The 20640-nt window shown below is 47.6% G+C and overlaps 1 protein-coding gene across 6 annotated transcripts in view; it reads right to left on the bottom strand.

Moving 5' to 3' along the window:
* Nmnat3 (nicotinamide nucleotide adenylyltransferase 3) overlaps positions 1-20640 on the bottom strand; it is a 141920-nt gene that overhangs the window by 18421 nt on the left and 102859 nt on the right. For 3 of the 6 annotated variants that reach the window (XM_046431529.2, XM_046431528.2, XM_046431531.2), the window contains 2 exons: positions 17035-17114; positions 10149-11300 (listed from right to left, as the gene is read on the bottom strand). In XM_046431529.2, coding sequence (XP_046287485.1) covers positions 10918-11300; positions 17035-17114 — 463 coding nt within the window. In that variant the 3' untranslated portion in view covers positions 10149-10917. Of the gene's footprint in view, positions 1-10148; positions 11301-17034; positions 17115-19084; positions 19216-20640 lie in introns of those variants that run through there. The other 3 variants (XM_058574954.1, XM_058574953.1, XM_058574955.1) reach the window with 3 other exon arrangements.

The following is a 20640-nucleotide window of genomic DNA, read 5'->3' as shown; positions in this document are numbered from 1 at the left end:
ACAACTCAAAGGCAAAATAACAAATAATCTAATTAAAAATGAGCACTAGACATTAAATAAACAGACATTCCCAAAAGAAGATATACAAATAGCCAAGAGGTAAATGAAAACATGCTCAACATCACAAATCAGGGAAACACAGATCAAAACCTCAGTGGGATATCACCTTACTCCAGTTAGAATGAATCAAAAAGAGAAGATCACAAGTGGCGGAGGGGATGTGGAGAAGGGGAGCCCTTACTCACCGTGAGTGGGAACGCAAATCAGGTCAGCCATTAGGAAAATCAGTGTGGAATTTCCTCCCAAAGCTACAAATAGAACTACCATATGACCCTGCAGTCTGAATCCTGGACACACACACACACACACACAGAGGAAATGAAGTCAGTACGTTGAAGAGACATCTGCTCTCCCACGTTTATGACAGCAACAGTAACAATAGCCAAGAAATGGGAATGACCTAAATGTCCATCAACAGATGAATGGGTAAAGAAACACGGAACATGGAAGACCATTCAGCCAAGATATGGATGAAATCCTCTAATTTGTGGCAGTGTGGATGGAAGTGGAGGTCATTATGTTAAGTGGAATAAGCCAGACACAGAAAGACAAGTACTGTGTGATCTCACTCATATGGAATCTAGAAACGTTGTCGGTGTCACAGAAGTTGAGAGTAGGTTGGTGGTTACCAGAGGCTGAGAGAGTAGGTGGCAGGGATGGATGGGAAAGGGCAATTGAGGGGTACAAAGTTATGGTTAGATAAATCAGTACTACACAGTGCTGCAAAGTAGGTGACTATGGAGAATGATAATGTGTACTGTGTAGAGTATCATTAATAAGATTAATGATATTTGCAGAAAGATAAAAGAAGGTCGGATGTCTTCCCCATAAAGAAATTATAAGTGAGGAAGTAGATATGTTTACCTCAATTTGAACGTTAAACATTGCACGATGTATATGTGTGTCGAAATATCACATGGTGCACCATAAATATGTGCAATTTCTTTGTGCTCATTAAAAAATTTAAAAATTCTAAAATTTGCAAAGTTTTAAGGACAGAAGGGGAGAGAAATACAGTCGTGGTGGCAAAGTGATGTGAGGGGGCATTGGTGCCAGCCCCCCAGCCCAGGGGGACGCAGCACACTGAGGGTGTGGTGGTGGGAAGGACAGCACTCTGCCTGCCAGATGTCGCAAGGACTGTTCAATGTCAGCACAGGGTCTTTTCCATGCCACCATGCTTCTGTGCCACAGGGATGGGAGCAGGATGTGCAAACCCTCTGCCCGTCCGTCCATCCACAATCCACCATCTATCCATCCAACCTCCTGTATCTACACCTCCAAGGATCTCATCCCACCACCCACCTGCTCACCCATCTGCCCACTCACTCATCTCTACAGCACTTCCCACCCACCCAGTTGTCCTTCTGTCCATCCTTCCAACCATCCAGATATCTTCATTTTCAGATAGAGTTTTTCACTTCAAGGTATAACTAGGAACCATAAGCCATGTAGAAAAATGCTTGAGGCTGTTGTAGATCACAGTCTGGGTGCCTCACTGGGTATGTGGGGTAGCGTGTGACCTTTGTTGAATTCACTCCTGATCTCCCAGATGCAGGGCTCTCTCTTGAGCAGTCTGAGGACTGGGGCAGTGGCCTTCCTGTCTCTACACCCACAGGCCCAGTGGGTGTCTGTTAGTCATTGCTGTCACGGCAGAGGGCACCATGAACCTGACCACGTTTGTGGGAGCTGAGAGGATTTTCTGAGATCATTTCCACGTCTGGCCCAGGGTTACTACAGGTGTGAATGGGCTTGGCTGGATATTCCAGGAAGACAGTATTTCTCTTGTGGACCACTGTCCCCATTGTCCCCACTGTCCGGCTGGTGTCCAGCTTTCCAGGAGGTTCTGTTTCACTCCCTCACAGGGGGTGATTTAGGTTCCCCTCCTTCTCCACACCCTCCTGCTTTCTCCGCCCACCTCAACCTCCTTCCTAGGTTGCAAGCAACAGAAACTGATTATAGAGAACTTAAGAAATGAGAAAGTTTGTGGGAAGGATGATCAAGAGCTCACACAAGGGAAGGAAAATAGGGACGACAAGTGAGGCTTTGAATGGGGGCTGGGTGATGGCTACCAGGACTGACCAACCCATTTTCAGTCTGTTCTGTTTCAGATTAAAATTCTAGGAGTGAGTGACCTCTGGAGGGGAGAAGAAGTCCATAAAAGGAGCTCAGGCTGCTGTAGGGGTGGGGAAGAGGATGCCAGGTCTCAGCCAGGCCACCCAGTGCCCAGCCACTGGGGCACTTGGTCCAGACGCTGTGAAGCACCGAGCTGTTCTGATATAGCTCCTGCCCTCAGAGGGTGCACAGTCAGGCCAGGACACAGCTGTGGAAGTAGGGCAGCCAGGGTGATGGGACGTGGTGGAGGGACACATGGGCAGCTGGAGCAGCGAACAGAGGCTCTGTTACAGCTCACGTCGGGGGGAGGTGGGTAGCCATTAGCAAAGACAGGTCTCGGGACAAGGTGATGTCTTGAGATGACAGGGAACTCCACACATCCAGCATCCATTTGTACAAATTTGCCATCCTTCTGCCAAGAAGCCTGTTGAGATTTGGTCAAACTAGTGTTCCCAGGGACTTTGTGAATACTGAGACAAGCCCTGGGGCTGCCTGGGAGGATGGAGACCCCAAGCCAGTTCCACGCTGCTTGTCCTACATTCCACACAGAGGAAGACCCTGGCTTCCCTGCAGAATCGGGCTGCCGGTCATCATTCCCTCAAACACATGTGGAGGCAATGTCTGGGCAGACAGGGAGCTCCCTCTGCCACCTGCCAACCCGTCTGGCCCAGGAGCAGCTGTGGAGAGGAGAGGCTGGCAGCAAGTGCCATCCTCGCCCCCTTACCCATGGCCTCTCTTTCTTCCTCCAATGCACCTCCGCCTCCAGCATGTCCTCCTTATCCACTCCCTCTAACAGCAGGAGGGAAGGGCATGTACACAGACCTCTAAGTTCTCCTGGTTTTGTGGCCCTTACCCAGTGGGGGAAGTGCCCATCCCTCCCTTCCTGGCTGCCTGTCCCTCCTCCTTATAGAAACTTCACTGCCACAGGAACATGTGATCCTGCCCTGCCAGCCATGCCACGTGGACCAGGGTGGACAAGTCCATGCAGGGCCAGCAAATGACTTTGGGAACCTGGAATGGTGACCGAGAAGAGGGTGAAGGTGGAAGGTCACCTGGGCGCAGGTGTTGAGGCTGCAGGAGGACATGCAGCAGCCAAGGAACAGAGGCCAGCCTGGGGGGGGGGAGGGGAGAGAGAGGGGAGGGGGAGGGGCGGGGCCGAGAAGAAAGGACAAAGTCAGCTTTTTCCATTACTATGAACAAAAGACAGGACAAGGACAACAACGAGGAGGAAAAGTTTATTTTGGGCCCTTTTTTCAGGGCTTCAGTCCATGGCTGGCCGACGCTGAGGTTAGGCAGAACATCATGGCGGAAGAGAAAGGAAGTAGCAAAGCAGCTCAGGTCATGGCGATCAGGAAGTGAGGTAGGGGCACTCCACTCTCCAGGGACAAAATATAAACCCCCAAGGTACGCTCCAGTGTCCACCTCCTCCAGCCACACCTATATGTCACAGCTAGAGCCCAGGGAATCCCTATCAGTGGATTAAAAGGCACTGATGAGGTCACACCTCTCATAATCTAATCATTTCACCTCTGAGCATTCTTGCATTGTTTCACACATGAGCTTTTGGGGGACACCTCACATCTGAACCGTAAAAGAGAGATGGGGGAAGCTGGGGTGGGGACTTCTTTCTTTCCAGTCTGACCTGAAACCTGGACATCTACCGTGTCCTCTTGTTGTCCTTCATTGCTGCCACGATTACTAAACCTCCCCTCCGAACCCCACCTTATTTCCTCTAGAAGAGCTCTTCTTCATCAAAGAGACAAAAATACCCCCTTCTCTCAGGCACCCAGCAAACAGCAGGAACATTTGTCCACAGATTGCTGGGCTTATCCGTGGCAAATGAGTTCCTGAAATTTTTCATCCTAGTTTATCTATTGCAATAAAGAGATGGATTTTTGCTTTGACTTGTATCAGAGATAATGAAGACGGTTCACTGCAAAGGGAAAGGCAGCAAGCATTTCAGCAGCTCTGAGATTGTTTAAAAAAATCCAATGTACTTAAAAAAAAATCTACCGTCTACATTTTGGTAACATCTATTAGAATAAAAAGTGCACTTACCGTTTGACCCAGCCATACCACCACCCCTAGGAATCTGTCCCACAAAAACACCCGCTCGTAAAGGTTTATGCATAAGGGTATTTATATTGCAGCATTGTTTGTAGCAGCAAAAAAATTAAAAAAAAATCTTGTAGATAAGAAGTCAGACTGCTCCTTTGAGTATTATGTCCCTCATCTCATTAAGTATAAAAAGGGATTCTGTGCACAAATATGCTTCAAAAGCAGTGCTTTGCCAAGTTAAAGTTTTTGTTTTTTTTTTTTTTTTAATCGCAGGCTTCTTCAAGCTATTGAGATGCTTGTTCAGATGCTATTTCATGAAATACTGGGTGCCCACTCTGAGCCAGGAGCTGTGCTTGGGACATCAGTAGTTCTATTAGTGACGGGAGACAAGTGTCACAAAGGGGCAGGGGGAGCTGGGAGTACAGTGACTGCTTGGGGACCACTGCAGAGGTGTTGGGACTTCACTCAGAAGGTGAGCAGAGGAAGCTCAGAGGATTTTTAAGATTCGCCTTTATTGAAGTATAACTTTATTGAAGTATAACACCACAAATGTCCCCATTTTATGTTAAAATGACTTTTGGTAATTATGAACTTTAGTTTACATATTGTGTGACCGTCACCACCATCTAGTTTCAGAACACTTCTATGAGCCTGAAAGCTCCCCCTGCTTCCCTGCCATCAGTCCCCAACCCCCTTCAGACAGCCATTGCTTTCCACCTCTATGGTTTGGCTCCTGTAATTAGAACCATAGGTCCTACGTTCAGCTTGTCCACTTAGCGTGTGTCTGAGTGTCAACCATGTTGTGGGGTCCCTAGTCCTTTTTAAAATTACTGAGCAGTATCTGCTGCAGTTTGGATCTTGCATTTTCCCCAAAGGCACGTGTGTTGAGGAATTTGTCCCCAGTCCGTGGCCCTGGGGTCAGGTGATGGAGCCCCAGGTAGGAGGGGCCTAGTGGAAGGAAGGTGTCACAGAGGTGTGAGGGGGGAGGGGGACCCAAGCCCTTCTTCCACCTGGCTCTGTCTTTGCTGTCTGGCTGCCATGAAGTGAGCAGCTTCCTCCCTCTGCCACGCACTCCCCACCATGACGTTCTGCCTTGCCACAGCCCCAAAGCGAGGGGGTCAGGGGTGGGAACAGTGAGACTGTGAACCAAAGTCAGGCTCTGTCCTCGTAAGCTGGTTATCTCAGGTGTTTGCTACGGCAATGGAGAGCTACCAGCGTTCCATCGAATGGATACAGCACACACACCTCCACTCAACTAATGCACATCGGAGTTCTTGCTGTATTGGGCTGTGATGCTGCTGCAGATTTGCACACGGTATGAGCAGACAGATGTTTTCAACTCTTTGGGGTAGATTCTGAGGAGGGAAATTGCTGGGCCAGTTTTAACCTTCCTAATAGGTACGAAGTCGTGGCTCATTCTGGTTCTGGTTTACATTCAAACCCTCGTGGTTGGTATGCTGAGCCTCTCTTCTGTGCGTGTTTGCCATTCATATATCATTCCTGGCAAAGTGTCTGGTGTGGGGCTTCTGCCTTTGGTGACTTGCTGGGAGGACTCACAGACCCCAGAGGTAGTTATATGCACGCATGGTCATGGTCACCATGGAGAAAGGACATGCACACAGCAGGTGGAGGCTCCAGGAGGAGTCCAGGGCAGGTTTCCACAGTCCTCGCTCCTGGGGTGGAGTCCCACAGAGCACGGTCTGGCTCTGGCTGTGAAATGCGGCCATCGTGCACAGCCCTGCCCAGGGAAGCCTGCTCGAGACGCAGAGTCTCCTGTCCCTTCATGGGCTGGTGGTGTATATAAGCACCACCCTCAGCCATACGACCAGCCTTGGTTACTGAAATTCCAAACTCCTAGAAGGCATTCACCACAAATGGCATTGTCTGTCCAGTGGTCTAGACAGGTGGTACAGCAGGCTTCAGTGCCCCAGGAAGACGAAGCCGCCTTGCCCGGTGGAAACTAGGCAGCTTCCCAAAAGCCAAGCTCTCGGATGCCAGATGAGCACCAGCTGGACCAGGAGACCCTTCCAGAAAGCAACGTCAGGATGCTGGGCTCACCCTTTCCTGCATGTGTCTAGCCAATGCTTCTGAGAACTTTTTAATTTATTCTTTTTAGATATACATGGCCGTAGAGTGCATTTGGCATATCATACATACATGGAGTATAACTTCCTGTTCTTGTAGGTGTACGTGATGTGGAGTTAAACTGGTGGTCATGTATTCACATGAACACAGGAAAGTTACGTCCAGTTTATTCCCTGTCTTTCCCATTCCTATGCCCCTCCCTGCCTTTCGTCCTCCTTTGTCTAATCCAACAAACTTCTATTCTTCCCTTCCCACCCCCTTATAGAGTATTATCAGAGAGATCATTCAGGTTTTGTATTTTTTGGAATTGGCTTATTTTGCTTGGCATAATAATCTCCAGTTCCATCCATTTACCATCAAATGCTATAATTTCAATCTTCTATATAGCTGAGTAATATTCCATTTATATACAACATTTTCTTTACCCATTCATTTGTTGGAGGGCCCCTAGATTTGTTCCAATAGCTTAATTATTGTGAATTGAGCTGCTATAAATATTGATGTGGCCACGTCACTATAGTACACTGATTTTAAGTCCTTTGGGATATGCCAAGGAGTGGGATAACTGTGTCAAATGATGATTGCATTCCAAGTTTTCTGAGGAATCTCCATAATTGTTTTCCACAGTGGTTGTACAAATTTGCAGTCCCACCAGCAGTGTATGAATGTACCTTTCCCCACATCCTTGACAACACTTATTGTTACTTGTATTCTTGATAATTGCCATTCTGACTGGAGTGAGATGAAATCTCAGTGCAGTTTTAATGTGCATTTCTCTAATTGCTAGTGATGTTGAATATTTTTTCATATATTTGTTGACTGATCGTGTTTCTTCTCTGTAAAGTTTCTGTTCTGTTCCTTTGCCCATTTATCGATTGGGTTTTAAGTTTTTTTGAGTTCTTTATATATCCTGGAGATTAATGCTTCATCTGAGGTGTAGGTGACATGATTTTCTCCCCTTCTGTAGGTTCTCTCTTCATGTTCTTGTTTACTTCGCTGTGAAGAAGCTTTTTAGTTTGATACCATCCCATTTATTGATTCTTGATTTTACTTCTTGCACTTTAGGAGTCTTGTTGAGGAAGTAAATTCCTAAGCTGATGTGATGGAGATTTGGACTACTTTTTCTACTAGTAGGTGCAGGGTCTCTTTTTAAATTGGATCGTTCATCTTATTTTTGTTGTTGTTAGAGCTCTTTACATATTCAGGAGACAATTATTAAACATGCATTTTGCAAATGTTCCCTCCTAGTCTGTCTTTTCGTTGTCTGAAACTTCCAGAAGGAGTTTGAGCAGGGAGGTGATGTGACCAGATTTGCACACAAATCTTATGTGGAGAATGAATTGCAGGGCCAGAAGTGGATTGGGGAACTTCCATTCGGAGGTCACTGCAGCAACAGTAAGAGATGATGGCGGTTGGGCTGGGGGGCCCTGTAGTGAGGGGCTGTGGAAGGCAGTATTCACGGGCTGTGCAAGCACACCACAGACTTCCAACAGGCACAAGGAAAGCCGTGCTCCTCAAACCTGTCCATGGAACGCATCATTAGTGTCCCATTCATTTGTGAGACTTTACTGTATGATAATGGAAAAACGGGAGACCAGATGAAATTGAGGGTCCCTTCTAGTCTATAGTGCCATGGACAATCCTTTTACTTTAATAGTACTAAACTGTTCTGAGGCTCATGTCTAGGCGAATTATTGTAGATTATGTATTAGTCACTTGTGTGTGTAGCTGTAATACCCAGTTTGGGTCTAAGAAAATAACTTCATGACTGAATTGAATTGCAGGGTGCCCTCTGCAAAAAAGAAGAGCAGAAACATCGCTCCTATAGGAAGCAGGAAGATCAGGATAAGAAAATTCATATTCATGTATTAACCCAATTACCAAACGTACCTTGCAAATCCGGAGCACAATCAGTTTAAAATGGGATTTCACATCATCCTGTCCCAAGTGACACAGACAGGATTATAAATGAAAAATTCTTTCTCCAGGCAAGGATACAGCGCTCCTCTCATTTGGGCAGCAAATGCTATCACAGGAGAACCTTTATTTAAGACTGGAAATTCTATTTACCCAGGAGCCAAAACCACTGTTTTTCTGTTCTTGCAAAATAAACAAAACAGTCTGGCAAACTAAATGCAAATAGAACCTGGGGGAATGGGAAGGAATGTGAAATCAGGTGTGCAGGTCAGAGTCAACACAGTACGCCAGGGCCACAGCCGAGATACATATTTTCCCTTCTATTAAAAAAAATAGAGGATACATGAATCAATAAGGCAAAGCAAGATAAGAGAAATTAAGATGCATATATACATGTGTGCATGTATACATAGATATTTTAATAAAGGTTTGTTGTGTTTTTACTTTAGAAAGAGACAATGGAAAGGCTCAGAAATTCATGCCTTACCTGGTGGAAGCCATATTATACAGATGTGGATCAGGGAGATGAGGACTTCTCTAGAAAGCCTGCTGGGTCTGGTGCCTTGAGACTAGGGAGAGACTGGACAGGGAGATGGTAGCAGGCAAGGTACCTGCTCTCAGGTGCACGATAACTGATAACTGATGCTTTCTTGAGGAAGTGATGATGAATCCTGCTCATCATGGTACTTATGTTGCCTTCTCCTGCCTCAGGGCCTTTGTATATGCTGTTCTTCCTGAAAGCCAGTCACCTCCATCACACCCAAGTCTTGGGAACACATCCTCCGTGTCTCAAGTCCATTGTCACTTCCCTGCTGTCTACACTGTCATCAGGCAGATCCATTTCGTGAAGCCCAAACTGTGTATACTTTCAAAGGCCCTTTTCCAGAAAAAGAATAGTAGGTCTATAGTGAGACCCAAGAGTGTTTCTAACCGGCACCTAGGGGGTACAAACACTGGCCCAGACTGCACTTTGAGTAGCAAATTTCTAGGCACTTAGGATATTAGGATGTATCAACAAACAAAACAGAGAACCCCCTGCCCGTGGGGAGTTGTCTATCTTGCTAGAAATGTGCTGAACACCAAAGAAGCATGGATAGGCTAAAAAAGAAACAAAGTCAGAAGTATTCAGAGTCTTAGAAAATGAGAAGGTAGGAGAGAATTTAGAGAATATCCAATCAAACTCCCATTTTAAAGGGAGAGAAACTGAGGCTTCCAGGGGAGAAGGGAGTTAGGCAGGTCACACTATTATGCTGTGGCAGCTTTTGGACAAGACTGTCTGATTCCTCTTCCCCTGAGTTCTGAGGTCTTCAGGGACCTTCTCAAGGGCAGAGTCCAGTAAGGGAGGGAAGTCTGGGGGTCTTAAAAGAGTGTCTTCCCCTCATTTAGTTTAAAATTTAGTTTGAATTTTACCGATATTGATTTTCTAATCTTGATTTCAGGCTACAACACAAATATTGGGGTATCTTAGAGGAAGCATTAGCTTTTCTTGCCTGCCCTTTGTTTTTCTGCACCATTAAATCTGTAACAAAGCTGAGCCAGAGGAGAGCTTTGGAGAAGCAAATTCCGCGTGCAGTCAGTGGTCAGCAGGTGTGGAGTCAACCCCAATCCAATCAGGCCCCCCAAAGCCCTTGCCTGACCTGGGGTGCAATGTCAGATCTGAACACACCAGGGGCCCCTGCTCCCTTTTGAGGCCACCTGAACAGAGGCACCGATCCAGTGCTTTGGATGAGAAAACTGTTTGCATGACCTTGAAAAGCGATTATTTCCTGTGCTCCCTGGACCCAGGACACAAACTTTCAGATTCATGTCATTCCGGTAGGAACAGTAGCAAATTTCTTGGAGTGACTAAAAAGAAGAGCAACAGCCGGCACACCAGGCATTAATAATATAACAAAGGGAGAAAAAAAAGGAGAAACTTTTCATTAGCACTTTTTGATGTCAGTTTATTATTTATCCCTTTGCCAATATTCCAACAGGTAGGCAGTCATAAAACATTCAAAAACACCTAAAACAGGCATCTGTTTTACCTCCGTTCCTTTTTAGAAACAGGGAAACCAGAAGCCCTGGTATTTGGAGGATAGCAGTGTTAAAAATACTCGCTGTATCAAAAATAGTACTTGAGGATCGCGCCTTAGAAAGAGTTTAGTTGAAATTTGACGAAAGGCCCGCAGGCAGGGAGACGACGGTTTGTAAGGCAAGATGCAGAGGAAATCAGCAAATTTCCAAATTTCTGACTCCTCCGTTTAGTATTATTCTGTTTGAAACAAGGACTTTGACAAGGCCCACTGTTCAGTAATTAGCATCCTGTCAAATCCCGCCAATCAAGACCAGCATGCTGCACCTGGTCCTAGTTAAAAAATGCACGTGGGCAATTCTGCTCGGACCCTGGGGCGCACAGAATGGTGTTCAGTGTGCGGAGAGCTAATTACCATGCAGTGGCTGAGAGGGTCTACCTGATCCTCAGGACCCGCCCCATCATTTTAACTTCCTTGATAAGCGTCTGTCCTTGCTGTGGGGGCAGGTTATCTTGTCCTGGAGCAGGAGAGTCAAGACTTAAGGGTAACATCACTGTAGAAATAAAACAAATGAAAAATGCTGACCAAAAGCAAAACCCAAAGCAAAACAAAAACTGCACCGCCCCCCTCCCGGGAGGCGCTGGGCGGAGGAGGGGTGGCTGAGTCCCTCCTAGCTCGTCTTTCCTTGGCTCCTCTGGGTGCCTGTGGCTTGCCAGGAACTGTCCTTGGTGTAGAGACCCTGGTCCCTGATGTAGGCGATGACCGGGTCAGGCAGCAGGTACTTGACGCTCTGCCCTTGGCTCAAGGCCCTCCTGACGTAGGTGGCGCTGATCTCGTTCTGCACGGGCTCCCTGGCCAGGTGAATGTTGTGCTGGTACCTCCGCAGGATGGGCGAGTCCAGGATGTACCCCTTGGGGTCGTGGCCCACCCGGCTCACGCACACCAAGCCAAACTTCTCCACTATTTCCTGGATGTGTGCGTCTTCCCAGAGGTTGGGGGTCTGGAAGGTCCTCAAGACGTCTGCCCCGCAGAGGAGTTTCAGCTGGGGCGCAGCTGTGAAAACAAGGGCGGGTCTCAGAGAGGTACCCAAGGCCGCCTGGAAAGATAAGGAGACATTCTGCCGGGGACTCGCGCCCAGTGCTTTTCTTGGAAGGTATTGAGAACTCAATGTTTCTGTGTTCCGCTCAAGAAAAAGCAAGCAATGGAATCCGAAACTATTTCAGGGCATGTAGTTGTAAGTGATGATTTAATCAATACAGCTTTTGTTTAATTTTGGCAAAATGCCAAATGATACAAACAGGATCCCCCCACCCCCCAGTGCTATAATGGATTTGTCTGTGATTGCAGGATCAGAGGCGGTCATGCTGTCCCCAGAATCCCCCTTTCTGAAGCAGGTAAGGGTTTTAAAGCTCTTGGACAAGTCACTGCCATATTTGGGATCCATGCCTGCCCTCCTGTATTAGGCACTAGGACCTGGTACTTCTACGGAAAACATCATCATGAAGGTGAGGTATAAAGAAAGGCCCTTGAATAACCAAAGAATCTTTAAGATCTTAGTTGGGGCCTTTTTTTTTAAAGAGAGAGAGAGAGAGAGAGAGAGAATTTTAATATTTATTTTTTTTAGTTTTCGGCAGACACAACATCTTTGTTTGTATGTGGGGCTGAGGATCAAACCCGGGCTGCACGCATGCCAGGCGAGCGCGCTACCGCTTGAGCCACATCCCCAGCCCTTAGTTGGGGCCTTGTCATTTCCAGTATGACAAATCTCAGAACTCAGAGTTGGGTAAGTTTTGGGGATTTGTTCTATCATGCTGATTATGGTGAGAAAATAACGCTTAACATTAATTAGGTGGTCAGTACGGCATTATTACTCAACACTGTGTGTGTATAATACCATGTGATCCTCAGAACAATTTTATGAGGTAGGCATTTTGTGCCCATTTTGCAGAAGAAGAGACTGAGGCTCTGAGAGGCAAGTGAGGTCTTCAGCTAGTCCCAGAAGTCAGGAGTCAGGCAGCCAGCCTCCAGGTGGGGCATCTGTAACTGCTAGGCTCTGCCGCCGCCTGCTGGTGGGAATCTGTAGGTGCATCATAACTGGAGCACAGGGGACCAGCAGGGTTTTCCCACCCCCATTCATATTCTTGAAAAGGAAAAGCAAGGTCCATGCTAAAGCTTGTTGCAAGATCTCTGGTCCTTCCAGAAACCGATCTCTGCTTCAGTATATGGTGAAGTCTGGGCTCCTGGAGGGCTGGTATCTTTATCACCATGTTGCCTCAGGAAGGAGGGGCTACACTAGGGGTACAGGGTGGGTTTGGGCTCCTCTGTAGTGGAGCATTTGAAGGAATTTGGACATGGACCAGAGAGGAGGGTTTGCAAAGGAGTACTGGGCTGGCCATGGTTGGGGTGTGAGGGACGAATGGTGTCATGCAGAGGTCTGAGGTCTGGCCTCAGTTGGGCACAGGCTGCTATGGTACCAAGGCCTTCCCTTCTCTGGGCCTTGGTTTCCCCATCCCTGAGACAACAGGCACAGGACTTGTTCAAAGAGCCAGATGTAGTTATGGAAACACTTTCCAGCCCCGCCCCAGCAGCATGCCATTGGTACAATGAATGACATTCAAACCTTCCATCCTTCACGCGAGTGTTAATTCTTGGTGGCTTCACACCAACACTCTAGCGCAGACACCTACGACTCCCATTCCTGCCCTGCCATTCAGAGGCTCATGTGATCTCTTAAAATGAGGCTGTGAGTAGTACTTACTTAGAGGATTATTTGAGAATTGAATAGGTCTATAAGTATAATGCACTTAGAAGAGGGGTTGGCACGGAGTAAGTGCTATTATGTGCTAACTGCCTGTAATTAATTAATTAACTCATCCATGTACCTATTTATCTACCTGTCTACTCACCAAAATATCCATTCAGCACTTATGAATTATCTCCTAAATGCCTGGCCTTTTAAAACTAATAAAGTTGCATGATAAAATTCATTTAGTAACTCACACTTTTCACTACTCTGGGTTGGTCTCATTGCTCACATTGTACATATGGACTTTCACTGTTCTACAGCTAATTTCTTATTATTCAACCACTGATCAGTGTCTGGTTTTTCAAGAGTTGTGTGGGTTCTGTGGCCTTCCTGTGGGTGGGTGCTAAATGATGTCCATTTAATTCCAGGGTCTCCTGGGGCTTGGGGCACATGCCCTCTGTTTCCACAGGTCAGAGAACAAAGAAGACACCCCCTTCTTCTCCCAGTGGTTTATGCGGGGGACGTTTCCTCCTATTCGCTCTGTGTTAGGTCTTGTTTGGTTTATTAACCATGAAAGGAAGGGGTACTATTCACTCTGACCCTTGCCTTGAGAGGACAAGTGCCCACACGTCCCCAGATCCCCATTAAGGCAGGTCTGTGAGGCCGGTGGTGCCTGTTATTCTGGGTGACATCATGCAGTGGATCTGTTCCTATGGTGACATAGGCCTCAGACCCCAATTCTGAGCTGTCTTGCCTTCAGGTCTCGAAAAGGCATCCACGTATCCCTTTCATGTCCCCTTCCATCAGAGCTACGACATTTTCAGACGGGGTGACTGTGTCCAAGTCCAAAGTACCCAACTCCAACGAGCAGTGTAAAGGCTTTCAATGTGGTTTGTTCTAACGGTGACACAGTGACATGAACTGGGCGTCTGTGGGCATTCTGGGGGAAGTGTGTTCTGCCTTTGAGTAGCTACAGGCTTGGCAAAGCAGAGGAAACCAAGATTTATATGGGCACCCTGGGTTTGGATTTTAGATTGGCCGGCCCTCTGGAAAAGCCACCTAGCCAGTCTCTTCAGCTGTGAAATGGGAACATGAGCACAATGACCATGGATGTTATGGAAATGGGAGATGGAGGAATGCAGTGTGAACATCCCACCTGGCACAGCCACTAATGATGATGTCTGTCACAGAACCCCACAGACACTGAGAAGCATGGGACCACTGGGTCCTAAACAGAGATGGCGCCAGGTCTAGGCATCTGAGGGGTGGTACCCATGTTAACCATTCAGTGAAAAGTGTGTGCAGATTGAGCACCTGCTGATTAATGGAAAGGGACCCTCTGAGCATCACTGAGCTGGGCTCTTCCCCGGGAGCCAAGGGCAGGGACCACCTTCACAAAAGATAGACAGCCAAACTCTAAAGGACAGGCCATCATCCACTCCCAAGGGTCTCACCCAAGGAGCTCCTGGACACAGCAACCCACAAGACTCTGGGTGAGTCCAAGGAGGACAGCAAATCACAGAAGTGATGGGCAAAGCCAGGCTGAACTCATCACAGAATTTGCAATCCCAGGGTATAACAACACACAGCAAAAGACAGCGCACAAGATGGTCCCTTAGAAATGTGTCACTCGTAACATACATGCCATGTCAGGGAAAGCCAAACAGAGGCTGAGAAAACTGCACCTTCTGGTTTTCAATCACTAACTTTTCCTTCTGATTACAAACATGAAATATGTGTTCCTCAGGGAACATATGGGAAATGCGTAAGTATGTAAAACAGAAAATAACAACAGCAACAATAAAAATCATTCTGCTTTCAACACAAACCACCAACATATTTGTGTATTTCCTTAAGTTTTTCTGTTGAGTTAGAAGTGCAAACAAATGTGAAAGTATATTCATTTTTTTATAGAGTTGAGGTAAAATCTATGGTATCGTATCCTGATTTTCCCTGCTTTCTTCATAACGGTTTCTCCATATCATTGAAACCTTTTATGCAGATTCTTCATCCTATGTATACAGTATAATTTACTTACACATTCCTTTATATTTCAACAAGGAGGTTGCTTTTATTTTCTGCCATTGTAAAAACTGCTGTGCAAACATCTTTCTGCATACATCTTTGTCCCAATTTCTAATAGTCCCCTTAGCTGGATTCCTCGAAGGAGAAATTGTCAAGCAAAGGACATGAAGATTTTTTTTTAAAGGAACTAATATATTTTGGTAAATTGAAAAGTCCACTTTTCACTCCATGAAAACTTTCTTTTTGCACAGAATAGAACAAGACAAGCAGAATATAGGGTCTTAAAATAGAGAAAGAGTTCAAATAGTACAGGGCCAGGTAGAGCCAGGTGGATCTGGGGAGAACAGGGGGTGTGCTTTGGCAGAGGGAGAGCGTTCACATGAATGACAGCAGCTAGGGTGGTTTCACAGGGAAGGTGGCCTCAGGACTGAGCCTGCAGGACAGGGAGGGTTTCCACCAAGGAGCCAAGAAGGGAAGGGGAAGAGGAACAGTCAGGGAAAGAGAGGAGACAGACTCCGGATGTCTCTGCAGAGCAGGTGCGAGAGGGCTGGGTTTCCACGCCACCCTGGCTGCTCCCCATGTCTCCCTGCAGGCTGTGGGTTCCCTGGGCATGGAGTGCCCCACACCGATGCCGATTCCTGCCTTGTGCCCTAGCCTGCCCTTCTGTCCTGAAATACCTCCGACCTCCAGAGCCTACATGGCCTGTGAGTATGACTTAATCGTCACCTTCCTGACTCAAGCCTGGACTTGCTCCTTCACACCTGTCTCCAACTCAGGGCAGGGGCTGGCACTGGCTGTCCTTGTTCCCAGTCTGAGCCCAGAGTCTGGCCCAGGGAAGTGCCGGGGAGCACATGTAGGAGGCACCAGAACTCCTACTTAGATTCTTACTCCGGTGCAAAGTCCCCCAAACTGGCTGTAAAGTAAACCCCAAGTGCTTATTAAACATCCAGATTCCTGGGCCCCATTCCCATGCAGAAGGCCTGGGAATCAGTGTTTTTGACCAGCCCTCAGGTGATTCTGCTGGGTGGGATCCATTGACCAGCATTCCTCTGTCAGGGCCTGGTGGCATTTCCAAGTCCTTTTGGAAGTGTGCTCCCTTCCTGCTCGGGAGCATTGGGTCTGAGAAACACAAAAAGGCATTGGAAAAGAGTTCCAGGGTTAAAAAGTAGGGATGGCTGAGGACTTTTTCCCTTTCTTGATGAGTCACAATGCACATGGACGTAGTTAAGGTTCTGGAAAGTTCTGCATAGCTAAAACATTTGAGGTGCACCTCTCCTTGGCAGTGTGGAAGTGTGTCCCACCAACCCAAGTTGTAGACCGCATAATAGAAGACTGAGCAGATGGACGGGTGGAATCTCAGCGCAGTGGGGTCAGTGATTCCCTGGCACGTCACATCCTGTCCCCACCCCTGACCCCCACCACCATGCGGGGATCCTGTTTGCTTTCATAAGAAGGTCATGCCTGTGTCCATGGATACCAGGGCTGTGTGTCCCCTGATGTCACAGGCAGCAAGTCTCCATCAACCACCAGGAGGTGACAAGAGGTGAAACGTGGGGTCAGGGTTAGGGGATCATCCAAATTGACTATAAATTCCCTTAAAAATAGGTTTCCTTTTATGAGTAAAGCATTGATAAAAGTGTGAGAAAGTGTTACTCTCTCTGTCCACATTTTAAATGACACAATTTGAATTCAAAAAGGCTAAATAAGGCTTTTAAAAGAATCCCAGCGACACTCACCAGTGTATCCCTGTAATCCATGTCACAAGCACAGGTCACGGGGTAGGAAAACTCCTTTGGGCAGTAAATCCCAAGTTAGCACAATAATTTATGGAGGAGAGGGGTGGCAGGTGGTTGAATCTGAGCTTTTGACCTTGAAAGATTCACCCAACCAGGTGGGCAGCACATTCCTTGTCTGAGCTCAGAGGACTGGCCTCAAGTCCTCTGCAGCTGTGACACTATCAATGCTCACAGGGATCGCTGGCATCCCCCCTCCTGTGGAGAGAGAGTGGGCACCCACCTGTGGGTGCTGAGGGCGCCTGGCCGGGGTCCGAGCCTTCCATTGGGGGCGGAGATCTGAGCAGCTGGCTGTGATGGTGCCTGCAGCATAAACACAGGGGCTCAGGTATGTGGCCCTCCCGTCCCCAGAGCCACCCCAGGGGTCTCAGAATTTAAGTCCTGACCTGTTCCTACCCATCTTTATCTGTTCATCCTATAATATTTGTTGAGGGCACCCTGTGTGTCCCGCACTGTGCCAGGTGCTGGGACAGAAAGCAGATGCCATCTGGGTTGTCCCAGAGAGCCCCCTCCAAGACACCTCACTACTTTCTGTATCACGTGGGTGAAAGCAGCAAGAGAGCCTATTTCCACTCTTCCAACATTTCCTTCAATATTTCCCACTTTAAAAATACAGAGGTCAGTGCTGAATGGAAGTGAAGGACCCGGCTATTAGGGACAGAGCTGAGCACGTGGCTTCATTTGGAAAGCCGAGTGGTAATGCCTGTGTTGTGGGCTTTTGTGAAAGTAAGGAGCTACTCACACCAAGCCCCGGCACATCCTAGCCCCCAGCTAGCTCTCTAGAGACACCCTGCTCTTAGTATAAACCAGTGCTTTAAAATGCAGCAGGGTGATGACTGAGAGCCAGGGCTTGGAGTCAGATGGCCTGAGGGGAGTCCCAGCTCCCCAGAGGCTGTGTGACCCTGGGGCAAGGATTCCGGGTCTTTGTGAATGGTTCTGCAAAGAGGAGGTGATGACAGTGCCCACCTCTGATGGGCAGTCCTGGAGATGAAGAGTTAATGGATGCACTGAGCATTTTGGAGAGGATTAGACTTGCACCCACTGGGCATGCTCAGCATTTTAAGCCATCTGTCTTCCTTAAACCTGGAGGTACCTGCACCTTCTTCTCTTATGGAACACAGGAAATCACCGTACATGCTTTCCTGCATGGACCCAATCTTCCCTCTTCTTATTTTTATGCATTTGCTAGAGCCGCCTGTGGGAGGGGGCGGAGCCTGGTGGAAAAGCACATGCTCTGCAGCCAGAGCGTGTGGGTTCAAGTTCAAGTGCAAGCCAAGTGCTCCGAGAACCTGGATGAGTTACTGACACTTTCTGAGCCTCACTGACCTCATCTGTTAATTGATCATGAAAGTTCACTCGGCCTCATCTGCAGCACATATCATAAGACCACAGAGAAAGTGCCCTACCCTGCAAAAGGCTGGGGAAGTGGCCCCTGCTGATTGGGACCAGGAGGAGGTGTGGTGGAACAGGAAAGCTTAGCCCATGCAGGACCTGCTCAATAGAGTTCACCTGTTGTTATGGTAACACTCCTCAGTCTGTTGTCCCACCAGACTGTGAATAGGGACCTCATTTCATTCACCTTCATATTCTTATTTCCTTAGAAAGTGCCCACTTGCAGTCTCCTGAACTCAGGAGCCAGGGAAGGAGTGGGTACGTGGAGACATCTCACCCTGGCCCAAGGCCCTTCGACTGCTTCAGAGACTCGGCTGAGTCTCCCCAGGGCCTGGCTAGGCTGTTTCCATGGCTGGCTGTCTGTGTGGCTTGGAAAGCTTCCTCTCTGAAGGTGTGCCCCGGCTTGGTCTGTACCCACTCTTCAGACTGAAGTAGGTTTGAGTCCCCCCTCCGCTTTCTGACTGTAGGACTTTGAGAATGTTGCTGAGCCTTCCAGAGCCTCCATCCCCCCATCTGTAAAATGGGGCTGAACCCAACCTCTCAGAGTTGCAGAGCTTACTAGAGACATGTGCGTGATGGAGCCTGGCATGTGCATTAGGCGGGGCCTTAAGGTAGTGACTGGCATCTCGTTTTACTTGTCTCTAAACTCCAAGTTGTCTCTACTTTGAATCTTGGCTCTCTGGATCTTGTTGTTCAAATGATGACCTTCAGTACCAAGTGTGCTTTCCCTGTGGACTTCCTCTCTGTCTCTTGGGCTGGGGGCCACCAGCACTGGGCCTGTGACTTGATGCTGGCAGCAAGCTCCCTGTGTCCCCAGCAGCCCCCTGATCTCCAGGGAAGCCTCTTCAGAGGGTGAGAATGGCAAGAGCAAAGACAGCTACGTCATGCTCCCAGCCGGCAGGTCACTGTCCTTGAAGATGGCCACGGCATGGCTTCAGAGTGGGGCCGACTGGAGTGCCACCTCCTGCTGATTTGTGTGACTGTGACTAACTTAGCCTCTTAGTATTCTCATCTGTGAAATGAGGACAATTTAAGATCATGCTTGGAATGGACAAAGAGGACAGTGGGTGATGGGCCACAGGAGCTGGCACCGTGAGACCCTCCTGCCCACAGCTCCCAGAAAAGGAAAGCTGCTAATGCCCTGAGGACACGAAAGTGGCCGAGATTAAAAAACAAATAAAAATAAATAAATAAAAAATAAACAATCTGGGAAAAAGAAAAATCATCTTCAATAAGTTCCATGGGGAATTGATACCACTGTGAGATTCATCCTGATGTCATTTGCTACTGTGTCACTGTGGTATGGATCCACCGTGGACTCTACCAGAAGGAGACTCAATGGAGCACTGATGGGACCAGTTCCTGCCGTGCTGCCCACACCACCTGACTTGACCATTTTAACCAGATTTTCAACCTTTAAAAGATCTCCAATCATCTCTCCGTGAAAACTGTTATCTACATCATGATTCTCAACCATGGCAGCGCATAAATCATCCGGGACCCTTACCCACACTTAGAGTCCACCCCAGCAAACCCAAACCTCTGGGATGCGGGTGAGCATTTTAAAAAAAGTTTTCCAAGTGATCCCTGCAGCCAGAGCTTTTGACCACTGCCCTTGAGTGGACCTCAGTTTAAATCAGAAGTGAGTTACATGCTCAGTGACCGAGTCTGGGGGACTCAATACTAGCCACACATTAGCATCATCAGGGAATTCTTCAAAATTTCAGTACCCCACCCCCGACCATTGATATCACAGCCACCTATATTTTTCCACGCTCCCCAGGTGGTTCCAATGTGTAGCCAGCGGTAGAATAAAGAATATAATAAAAAAAAAAAAAAGAAAAAGAAAAAGAAAGAAAAATTATAAAGAGTGTGTGCAGTAAAATCGTGGCTCACACCTGCATTTTGCAGCAGAAGCATGAGTGACATTAAATTACTCTGGTCACTGCCTGCATATCCATAAATGACGGACAGGCTCTGAGGAGAAGTCATGTCAGCCTCATGTTGAGGATGCAGAGAGGGGAGCTGGCATTATCCAGCACCTCCCATAAACCAGGTCGTTTGCTGCGTCATCTCAGAATCCTGTGCATTAGGTAGGTGACGTCACCCATTTTATTAGGTGAGGAATGGAGGCTCAGGGAGGAGGTCATGCCACTTACACCGAGTCATTCCACTGGTCAGTTTGGCTTCAAAGCCTGTGCCCTCTGCAACCTGCCTCTCTAGGGTGGCGGGGAAGGCAGATCCCTGCAGGCTAAGTGATTTGTTGCGTCATCTATTGTCTTGCTTCTGTTCCCCTCTGTTAGCCTGGATAAATGAGACCATGACTCATTCTAAAAGGATGATCTAGGTGCAAATTTATTCCTTGTGCAGTTTTCAATATATGAGCCTTTGCTTATCCCAAGGGGTGGTTAAAAAAAAAGGGTGAACACATCTTGAC

Source organism: Marmota monax, unplaced genomic scaffold, assembly GCF_021218885.2.
Source record: "Marmota monax isolate L192 unplaced genomic scaffold, Marmota_monax_Labrador192_F-V1.1 WCK01_AAM20220418_F8-fsc00022, whole genome shotgun sequence".
Classification (NCBI taxonomy): Eukaryota; Metazoa; Chordata; class Mammalia; order Rodentia; family Sciuridae; genus Marmota; species Marmota monax.
Note: the sequence above shows the minus strand (reverse complement) of the source record. Positions and strands in the feature narration are given on the sequence as shown.